At 34.8% G+C, this 12,315-nt stretch overlaps 1 protein-coding gene across 2 annotated transcripts in view; it reads left to right on the top strand.

Annotated features, from left to right (window-relative positions):
• The first annotated feature begins 2,473 nt into the window (after positions 1-2,473).
• The window catches only part of LOC100369727 (growth hormone-regulated TBC protein 1-A-like), a 61,619-nt gene continuing 51,777 nt past the window's right edge, over positions 2,474-12,315 (top strand). The window contains exon 1 of one of the 2 annotated variants that reach the window (XM_078012230.2): positions 2,474-2,540. In XM_078012230.2, the coding sequence (XP_077868356.1) occupies positions 2,515-2,540 (26 nt within the window). In that variant the 5' untranslated portion in view covers positions 2,474-2,514. Of the gene's footprint in view, positions 2,611-12,315 lie in introns of both variants that reach the window. The other variant, XM_085502263.1, reaches the window with a different exon arrangement.

The following is a 12,315-nucleotide window of genomic DNA, read 5'->3' as shown; positions in this document are numbered from 1 at the left end:
CGGGAGCCGGGAATGCCTATGACTACCTAAGTTTGCATTTTTTTACATAAACTTTTGAGTTATATTTTGTACGATACAATATCATTCATTAGAAAACTCTTAGAGTAAGATTGTAATCTTAATTGTCTTTACATGTTTTCGCAAATAATATTTAATTTAAGGCAAAGTAAAACGCATTTAGTTTCTATATTATACATGTTTGAGAACGAGGTGAAGATTCATAACGCCCTCAACGTTGAAAGTAAATTTTATTTATTTACTTTGACTCTTACACAATCCCCGGAAGGAAAGTACAAAGAAAAATATATATATAAAAACAATATACTAAATAACAAATACAATCACTAAATTACTAAATAATACAAAATCTCTAAAATACTAACTAATATGAAATTACTAAATTGACAGCAGGCATTAAAATGTCAAGTGAGACCCTGCTTCCTGACTTCGAAGCTTTTACTTATGAACTGTGCTACTGGTATAATAACGTTTTCATTCTGTAACAATTCCATGAATATTTACTCTGCAGGTTTATTTTAAAATGCTGGGCTTATATCCTTAGCTTTATTGAACAGTTTGGTACGCAACTCATTATATTTGTTGCATTCCAGCAGAAAATGCATTTCATCCTCAATTAGAACTTTGTTACACATGTCACAAACCCTGTTGTTTAATGGCATTTTTTTTTTATGACGACCCATTTCAATTTTGAGACTATAGTCACTAAGACGAAATTTGGTAAACACACTACGCAGTTCAAAGTTTTTTAGCTTGACTAAATATGACTCAAGGTTTAAATCTGATTTGATTAGCCGATTATCCCGGGCCGATATGTTCTCAGTTTGTTTTTCTCATTTGCTTTGGCGCGGTTATCATTATGAACCTCACGTTTCCATCTTGTTAGGAATACATCCTTGATGCCCAAATCAATTTGTTTCATTTGTGCCGAGGTTAATTTATCACAGTTGTTAACTGAAGAATGATATTGTTGGATATTGTTTAATAACGATGTCACTTCTAAATACCATTTACTTTTAATGTTTTGGTTAACCACAAAAGCTTCTTTGAGTAACGCATTATTTGAATGTATAACATATTGTAGGGTTTATAATTTGGTTATGAAAGGTACTGCTGGAATCTCCATTTATATAATTTACTGTATATTATCATGGACGTACTAACATGTACTTACACATGAAATGGGAGTCACTAATTAGCGTTCTGTCTTCTGCGTTCCTGCGCTCTGGCTCTCTATTTTTTATGTGTTTTGATTTATTTATATATTTATGGATGTGACCCAACTTTTATTCTATTAAACGGAATTGGTCCCCTTATGCCGAACTTGATTATTCACTTGCGCAGCCCGATAAAGATGCATTTGCGTCCTTCATGAGTCTGATGCGACAACCACTATGCTACCAGTGACCGGATGGCAAATAAGTTACATTTACAAATTATAAGATTAACTGTAAACACACAAAAATACATTACATCTATAAATATTCTCATACTATGGGTTGTGCCGCGGAGATGTTATTTTAATGGCAATGTTTAACACATTGTGCCATGTAGTGTAGTGCGAATACTCATGACAGATACACATTTACTGTCATATTTTCAACTCGATACTTTCTTTGTTGTTCATATTTTTGACTTGACATTATTAGATGGAATTCATCTTCAATTTCTCCTGTATTACACAGATAACTTCTAAATTCGGTTCATGACCCAAGTTACTTTATATTTGTTCGCATACTTTATTGCATGCAAATCAAATACATGGAAATATACCTCAGATTATAATGGCAAATGTTTGTAATGTTTGGGTAATTAACAAAATATATCGATGTGTTGACAACCTGTCACTATGTTTTGAATTGCAGCAATCGCACATTATTGCATCCAGCAAATGTTCAGCCTTCAACAAGTGGCGTTGCTATTTTTGTTTTCCATATTTCAAGTGAACGTGCTTCAACCGGAAATTATATTTTGTTGTCAAATATATAACACAGAAAAGGAAGCGTTCTTTAGTAATATACATTTCACCGGAATTAAAAGTGTTCGCATATATAACGGCTGATATAAATATAACCGAGTCAAGTAAAAGCACGTTATTAAAAAGTTAGCTGACTATATATACACAACACAATATTATCTGTATTTTATTGACGTATGACGTATGTTAAATATACCCAATTTCATCTATTCTACGTTGAACAATGCAACGTAGAAGCGAGGGTAAATGCTATAGAAAACTCGGGAATGCCCGTGACCACCTAAGTTTGCAATAGTTTCTACATAACCTGCAACATGGCTTGTTATAATATATTTATATATGTACTAAATGAATTTTGATTATTTCATATATTGTCTTTATATTATTGTTTCTCAAACTATTCTTTGTAAAGATGTAGACGTTTTAAGTGAAACAGGTATCTTTTATATGTTACACATGCATTTGAACGAGGTGGTGCATTGCGCCCTCAACATTCAAAGTAAAACTGCGTTTGAAAAATGGCGACGTCGAACAACTATCGAAGGTGAGTTTATAAGTTCAATTAGCTCTTCTAGTTTGGAAGTAAATTACCGAACATTGCCGTTCATTGTGAGGTAAGGGGGCAAATAAAAATACAATTATTTTATATAAAATTCAAATAAAAACTTTCTCTCCATATTCCTTGTGCAAAATAACAACTGCTATTGACTTATGTAATGTTTTTTCACCGGGGTAATTTGAATTCCATTTAGAAGGGGTAGCAAACAAGTTATTTCATGGACTGCGTTTTTCCACAAGAGACTACTGCTTTGTCATCTTCTGTGGTAGACGTGGTCATATTGCAAAATTTTCGCTAATACTTTTAAAATGTGTACGTCCTGTCATATCCATGGCAAGGGGGCGTTGTTTATTGATAGATGACGTGATCTGATATCATAGCTTAATTATCTGTTGTTACTATGTTATAATAATGTGGACATAAGCAAACTAAACATATTTTATGATTGTTTATTTGTCTCTGTTCAGGTGTGGAATGAAATGACATTTCATGTCCCCAAATGGTCAAAATCACAATCCCTTTAATATGAGATAGAGTGACTGTCAGAACCAATCACAAGCAGCAAGCTAACCTGTTGTCCCTTGTTTCGGAATGCAAAAATTCTTTCTCTTCCTACTTTCTGTTCTGGTGTGTCAATGAGTATAGAATGACCCATGTCCTTATTTGGATGTGCTAGTATCCAGTGTGGTTGTACAACAATAACTCGGAAGTCACGGTACTGACAGATTTAAAACAGAATGAGTAACTGTAAAAAAAAATATTTTCACCTGTATTTATTTCACTATTTTGATGTTAAGCCCTTTCACTGAGAACAATAAATTCTATTGTTATTTTACATGTTCACATGGATTTAATTGAGCAGATTTTACTTATCGCAGAAAATAGTGAGCTTTAAACCCTCTGAAAAAACTTTTTTTCCCATGATGAATTTGCTGTATTTCGTTTTTTTCCACTGTGTGAAATAATTTTTTCCACTGTGTGAAATAATTTTTTCCTGAATATTTAGGTATGCAGAATTGTTTTCACTGCAGGATTTGTTTTTCATTATTTTTTCCTGTGCAAATGCTTGTTTCCAATTCTGCTACCCCTGATTATGTAATGGGCAACCTGTAATTTGCATGTGTTACAATCCTTTCATTGCCTTGGACTGCCTGCCATTTTCATCATACCTAGTGTCTTTATGAGGCAAGGTAACAAACAACAATACAAATATGTCCTTCCCACTTATGATAGAAAGTGTCTCAAACATGCTGACATTTATAAAAAAATTGAAAGAGATATTCTGTTTCTGTATTTCTGTAGTTTTTCATTAGCGAAAGTGAATATTCTGTCACTGTTATTATCCCACATCTTGAGAAGTTTGTCCAGTTATTTGGTGAAATAAAATTAATCTTTATGAGGTCAAGTCAATGTTAAATTACATGGGTCTGACAAGATTAGGGTTATATCTTTACTGCATGCCTGGGGTGAATTTTGTGATTTAGAAGTTTCCAATTTTAAGTCATCACAATATCTTTTAATCAAATAATTGCTGTGTTTTGTGTAGCTTTACCCCATGATCGTTTGTCAATGTTTGTTCACAAACATTGTTCTTGTTAGCTTTTAGCACCTTCGTACAAAAGGTTACGACCATCTCGAGCATTCGGTAATATTCGGAGCATGTTCGGAAGCGATAGTCGAACCTCGCATGTACAATATTGAAAATGGCGTCTAGTTTGAATGCTGTTGTTTCCGGGGATCTTGGCGAACTTTAATGGAAAATTGTCAAATGTAACATTGATTGAAGAAGAACTGATGAAATATCGTGAATTTTGTATTCGTAATGGTGATGAGACGTAATCAATGATTGCTTGACATGATTGTATTATTCAATGGTACCATTGTCAGTGCGTGGGTTTGACACCCGAAACTGTCGAAATTTTTGACCACCGGACATCAGCGAACACCAACAGAAAAGATAGTATCGAAAGAAGAGCATGCATAGACACTTTCTCTGTGATAATATTTTTTAGGAGTCCTTAGGAATTGTTGTTGTATGCACTCGGAATCTTGTTATAGTTACAGTTGCTAATAATTAAAACATGTGAAATTTGTGAAGTCAAACATTTATCTGTTGAATTTCTGGTTGTGAAATACGTATTTTGACCTTTCACACCTAAACAAACCCAGTGCGCATGTGTGATGACCGTAGTTTCATAATGCGCATGTTTTTTATGGTCACATTAAAAATCGGTGAGGTTATATCATACTCCGCTAACTCGTTACTTGTGTAAACAATCGCAAACGATCATCGACATCAAAGATGAGGTAGACAATGTCCTTATCAGGATTAATTTGGGTTGAAACAAAAGGAAATAAGCCAGTTAAGAGGCTTAACTGGCCACTTGATAGGCGTCGTGGCTCCTTCCGTTAGTACCTTCCATGGCTAAGCTAAGGCAGCTAAAATCTAGCTGAATGTTAAGTTACACTCAGACTGTACTCTTTTCATCACAAATACATGTATATGGTGGTTAGGTGGTTTTTTTAATGTACAAAATTCATCAAAATCAAGCATTTCTGCCATTCTGGAGGTAGATTTTTCTCGTGTATGGACAAGTTTTGGGCAAATTTATGATTATGTTTTTCAGATTGGATTTAAAATTTCCAACTGGTGGCCATTTTGTTTGAATGAAATGCAGTTTTATTGCCATACAAATGTATCTATGACATTTCTTTTATAACCAATTATGTTACACAATGCTTATTAATTTGCTTGACAATTCAATTTAAGGTGGCCGAATGGTGGCCATTTTAACATAGATTGACTGATAAGAATCAAACTTTTATTCAATATGGCTGACACATTTTAGTTTTGTTTACTGTGGGAACTCATCGGGATTTGTTGATCTATATATCATGGCCTTTAGGTACATAATTAGAATTTTGACTTTTGACAGCATGATTTCTGATATGAACGATGACTTTTGACAGCATGATTTCTGATATGAACGATGACTTTTCAGCATTTAAAGCATGATTTCTTTTTTTGAATGATCCATAAATGAAAGCAGACTTGTGCAAATTGTACTATCATGTCATCAATTCTTCTGCTTGCACAATTAAAATAAAGGATGAGCCTGCAAGCAAAAACAGTCCCTATGGCATTTCGCAGAAGTCTTCAGCATTTTTTTTTTCTCTCATGAAAATATAAACAAATTAGACCTAGTATATACGGAATTAATATCGCCAAATTTATACAGATATATACTGACAGATGGTGTATAATATATTTTTATATCTTGTATAACCAGGTAATTAGATTCATGCATTTGCTATCACCACACTGTGGTTGTGGTTATGAGCTAAAACTTGAATTTCAGGAGTTCTCAATGTTGCATAACAATGTTTAGTGCTTTTATTAATTTTACCAAGGTAATTTTGTGATCCTGTTTTTTTAGACTCCAGTGTGTCTTTGCAGCTGTCTGTATGTGTGCATGTGTGATACCAACATTGTGACGACTTTAACTTTACACAGTCTTGTCACGACAGGACCTACATTGTTACGAACCTTACTATTTTCATAATTTATATTCATATTTCGTTTAGTAAAGGAAAAAGGTATGGTTCAATTTATATTAATATTAATATTAATATTATTCTACCATACCTACCTCTTTAACTAAACCGAAGCTTCACAAACATTTCTATGTTAATTGCAGGACATTCCACTTTTATTTAATTAAACTCAATTAAAACGCAACCCAATATAAGAATGCATTTTAATCAAGTTTATATCGCAACTGTATTAAAAGTTAATTGAGTGTGTTGTTACAACATTGTAACGTGTGTGTGTGTGTACATGTGCGGTACCAATGTTGTGAAAACTTCAATTTAACTTTAAACCAATTTAATACGACATTGTGATGACACTATTTGCATAATTTATATTAATATTTAATCAAATTTAAGTCAGGCTTGTGTAGCTTAGGTTTAGTAAAGGGGGAAGATATGATTCAATTTATATTTATATAATTGTACCATATCTTCCCCCTTTACTAAACCTAAGCTTCGCAAACATTTTTATGTTATTCAAACTTTAATTAAACATGAATTAAAATGCAACTCTATGCTGAATTCCATTGAATTGAGTTTTATTCAATTCCAATAATATTTAATACTAGTATTTGCATATTAATTACCTAATTTGCTTAATTAGTCATTTTTCAGCTTTTGGTATATCAAGTACTAATCATTACATTTCAATGAAACTGGTACATAAGGGTTGCACAGACCTGGGGGTAAAAGTCCCATGTATATTAATTACCTAATTTGCATAACAATATTTTTTGTTTTTCCCACTTGTACATGCATCTCAAGTACTAATGATCCCATTTTAATGAAACTTGGTGCATAGATGTCATATGACACAACACACACCTGATTAGTCTAGGTCAATGTTATTTGATATTAATTACCTAATTTGCTTAATATTTCAAGTATGTATCATCTTATTTCAATGAATCTACATAATACATAATATACATACTACATAATATACTCTAAGACAATTTGATGATCTAATTAGTCTTAGGTTTATATACAACATAATATAATCTTATTCTGACATCTCAAAAAATCAGATTTCATTTGAAAACCACAAATGTAAAATCAGATTTATTATTTGAGTATTAATAAATATTAGTTACCAAGCTTCTTGTTTGAAAGGCTAATCTTAAATTTTGAATTAATTTTAATACTTCTCAGCACACAGGAGTTCTTTCTAATACTCTCAGCACATAGGAGTTCTTTCTAATACTCTCAGCACACAGGAGTTCTTTCTAATACTCTCAGCACACAGGAGTTCTTTCTAATAATCTCAGCACATAGGAGTTCTTTCTAATAATCTCAGCACATAGGAGTTCTTTCTAATACTCTCAGCACACAGGAGTTCTTTCTAATAATCTCAGCACACAGGAGTTCTTTCTAATAATCTCAGCACATAGGAGTTCTTTCTAATACTCTCAGCACACAGGAGTTCTTTCTAATACTCTCAGCACACAGGAGTTCTTTCTAATAATCTCAGCACATAGGAGTTCTTTCTAATAATCTCAGCACATAGGAGTTCTTTCTAATACTCTCAGCACACAGGAGTTCTTTCTAATACTCTCAGCACACAGGAGTTCTTTCTAATAATCTCAGCACATAGGAGTTCTTTCTAATACTCTCAGCACACAGGAGTTCTTTCTAATAATCTCAGCACACAGGAGTTCTTTCTAATACTCTCAGCACACAGGAGTTCTTTCTAATACTCTCAGCACACAGGAGTTCTTTCTAATACTCTCAGCACACAGGAGTTCTTTCTAATAATCTCAGCACACAGGAGTTCTTTCTAATACTCTCAGCACACAGGAGTTCTTTCTAATACTCTCAGCACACAGGAGTTCTTTCTAATACTCTCAGCACATAGGAGTTCTTTCTAATACTCTCAGTACACAGGAGTTCTTTCTAATACTCTCAGCACACAGGAGTTCCTTCTAATACTTCTCAGCACAGGAGTTCTTTCTAATACTCTCAGCACACAGAAGTTCTTTCTAATAATCTCAGCACACAGGAGTTCTTTCTAATACTCTCAGCACACAGGAGTTCTTTCTAATACTCTCAGCACACAGGAGTTCTTTCTAATACTCTCAGCACACAGGAGTTCCTTCTAATACTTCTCAGCACACAGGAGTTCTTTCTAATACTCTCAGCACACAGGAGTTCTTTCTAATACTCTCAGCACACAGGAGTTCTTTCTAATACTCTCAGCACACAGGAGTTCTTTCTAATACTCTCAGCACACAGGAGTTCTTTCTAATACTCTCAGCACACAAGAGTTCCTTCTAATACTCTCAGCACACAAGAGTTCTTTCTAATACTCTCAGCACACAGGAGTTCTTTCTAATAATCTCAGCACACAGGAGTTCTTTCTAATACTTCTCAGCACACAGGAGTTCTTTCTAATACTCTCAGCACACAGGAGTTCTTTCTAATACTTCTCAGTACACAGGAGTTCTTTCTAATACTTCTCAGCACACAGGAGTTCTTTCTAATACTTCTCAGCACATAGGAGTTCTTTCTAATACTCTCAGCACACAGGAGTTCTTTCTAATACTTCTCAGTACACAGGAGTTCCTTCTAATACTCTCAGCACACAGGAGTTCTTACTAATACTCTCAGCACACAGGAGTTCTTTCTAATACTCTCAGCACACAGGAGTTCTTTCTAATACTTCTCATCACACAGGAGTTCTTTCTAATACTCTCAGCACACAGGAGTTCTTTCTAATACTTCTCAGTACACAGGAGTTCTTTCTAATACTTCTCAGCACACAGGAGTTCTTTCTAATACTTCTCAGCACATAGGAGTTCTTTCTAATACTCTCAGCACACAGGAGTTCTTTCTAATACTTCTCAGTACACAGGAGTTCCTTCTAATACTCTCAGCACACAGGAGTTCTTTCTAATACTCTCAGCACACAGGAGTTCTTTCTAATACTCTCGGCACACAGGAGTTCTTTCTAATACTCTCAGCACACAGGAGTTCTTTCTAATACTCTCAGCACACAGGAGTTCTTTCTAATACTCTCAGCACACAGGAGTTCTTTCTAATACTCTCAGCACACAGGAGTTCTTTCTAATACTTCTCAGCACATTTTTGTGTAAGTGCACAAAGCTTGTTATTACCATGCAGCTTTTTTACAAAATGTTTATTTGATATAATTTTACAAATATTGACTCCAGTCAGAGTTGATATACAGATGTATTACCTTTGACTTCTTGTAGTCAACAATGCTATATTTTGAGTGTCAAATCTACTTTTTGACTCCCATGTGCGAAGCACTATACATTGATTTTTGATGAAACTTGGTGCATAGAACTATTTGATTAGGTTTTGGTAAAAATCCATGCATATTAATTACCTAATTTGCATGATAATTAGCTGATTTTTAGCTGTTCCATGACTGTTCTACTGATATCTAAAAAACCACTCATTGGATTTTGTTGAAACTTGGCACATAGATGCTCCAAACTAATGCGCAGATTTGATTAGCTTTGGGTAAAAATCCGTGCAATATTAATTGCCTAATTTGCATAATGATTAATCAATTTTTGGCTAATATCAGTACATATTAATTACCTAATTTGCATAATTAATTAATTTTCAGTTTTTGATATTTCAAGTAGTGATCATCACATTTCAATGACACTTTGTACATAGTTACTTAAGGAGTGTGCAGACCCCTGATTAGTTTTTGGGTAAATATTTGTGCATATTAATTAACTTATTAGCATAATTAGTTAATTTTCAGCTTTTTGCCTGATATTTAAAGTACTAATCATTATTTTCTTCAGTGATACTTCGATCTTCTAGGACTATGCAGAGACCTGATTAGTTTAGTTATTGATTACCTAATTTGCATAATGTTCCACTGATATATAAAGAACCACGAATTGGATTTTAATGAAACTTTTAAAGAGAACTATGCAGAGACCCAATTAGTTTTGGTAAATATTTATGCTTATTAATCTGGGTTAAAATTTGTTCATATTATTTCTCTAATTAGCATAATAATTCATAATTTTTTTGTTCTGTTCATATTAGTTACCTGATTTACATAATTAGTTTTCAGCTTTTCCATCAATATCTCAGATACAAGTAATTTTTTATTAATTTTTAATGTGTCTTCAATACTCTCAGCACAGGCGAGTTTTTTCTAAGCTTTCTTTGATTCAATACTAAATTTAATAAAATTGCCATAGCATCACAGAATACATAAATATCTGAATTTTCTGTCAATGGGCACCAAAATAAATTGTTGGCGCCTTTGATATATCTGTGAAGTTCATACCCTGTTGATATTTAGTATAGGTTATTTGGTGATCCGGGGAAAGAAATTATTGATTTGTAAGGCCAATCTGCATAATGAACAGCAATTATTATTCTCACACTAAAACAATCATAATATACAAATAATAATTAAAGCTAATAAATGTATTGTATTTAATGCCAAGATATATCATTACATTGAAGTGTTGATAAGTATCATTTTATTCCATATATTATATCTTTTCTGTTTTAACCCTCTTATAATGAATGGTGAATGGTGTAACCCAATATTTTAATTTAATTTGTTCAATTATTATTTCATTTTTACTCTATTAGTAACTATTCATGTGGATGAACACTCACCACAATAATTGGACTGCTGTAGTTTACAATATGGAAATCCCTTGTCATCAATCTCATCATACACACTGAGTCAGTTCAATTATGGCAATTTATCTTATTTTTTCTCAAATTGATAGTTAACTTTTATCAATTCACTTTAACTGAGGATCAATTATATACTCATTTATTGACACAGTGTTGCTGCCATGGAAACATGCATTAGTATTTCATCATTTTTATTTTGACATTATTGTATTTTATTCTTCAGTTGAAAAGCATTCATTTGCTTAATTATATCGCCAATAGCATACACTGTACATAAATTGTAACAATTGTGTTTTTTGTGACAAGTGCACCTAACCTTAGCAATGCCACACACTTGGTATTCAAATTGGTATACTTATATTACTGAGTATAAAACTGCCTACTTGTACAGACGGCAACCACTGCCTACTTGTACAGACAGCAACCACTGCCTACTTGTACAGACGGCAACCACTGCCTACTTGTACAGACGGCAACCACTGCCTACATGTACTTGTACAGACGGCAACCACTGCCTACTTGTACAGATGGCAACCACTGCCTACTTGTACAGACAGCAACCACTGCCTACTTGTACAGACGGCAACCACTGCCTACATGTACTTGTACAGACGGCAACCACTGCCTACATGTACTTGTACAGACGGCAACCACTGCCTACTTGTACAGATGGCAACCACTGCCTACTTGTACAGACGGCAACCACTGCCTACATGTACTTGTACAGACGGCAACCACTGCCTACTTGTACAGATGGCAACCACTGCCTACTTGTACAGACAGCAACCACTGCCTACTTGTACAGACGGCAACCACTGCCTACATGTACTTGTACAGACGGCAACCACTGCCTACTTGTACAGATGGCAACCACTGCCTACTTGTACAGACGGCAACCACTGCCTACATGTACTTGTACAGACGGCAACCACTGCCTACTTGTACAGATGGCAACCACTGCCTACTTGTACAGACGGCAACCACTGCCTACTTGTACAGACGGCAACCACTGCCTACTTGTACAGACAGCAACCACTGCCTACTTGTACAGACGGCAACCACTGCCTACTTGTACAGATGGCAACCACTGCCTACTTGTACAGACGGCAACCACTGCCTACTTGTACAGACGGCAACCACTGCCTACTTGTACAGACGGCAACCACTGCCTACTTGTACAGACGGCAACCACTGCCTACTTGTACAGACGGCAACCACTGCCTACTTGTACAGACAGAAACCACTGCCTACTTGTACAGACGGCAACCACTGCCTACTTGTACAGATAGTAACCACTGCCTACTTGTACAGACGGCAACCACTGCCTACTTGTACAGACGGCAACCACTGCCTACCTGTACAGACGGCAACCACTGCCTACTTGTACAGATAGTAACCACTGCCTACTTGTACAGACGGCAACCACTGCCTACTTGTACAGACGGCAACCACTGCCTACCTGTACAGACGGCAACCACTGCCTACTTGTACAGACGGCAACCACTGCCTACTTGTACAGACGGCA

The sequence above is a fragment of the Saccoglossus kowalevskii genome, chromosome 1 (genome assembly GCF_978046115.1).
Source record: "Saccoglossus kowalevskii chromosome 1, keSacKowa6.1, whole genome shotgun sequence".
Lineage (NCBI taxonomy): Eukaryota > Metazoa > Hemichordata > Enteropneusta > Harrimaniidae > Saccoglossus > Saccoglossus kowalevskii.
This window is presented reverse-complemented; position numbering and strand designations above follow the sequence as displayed.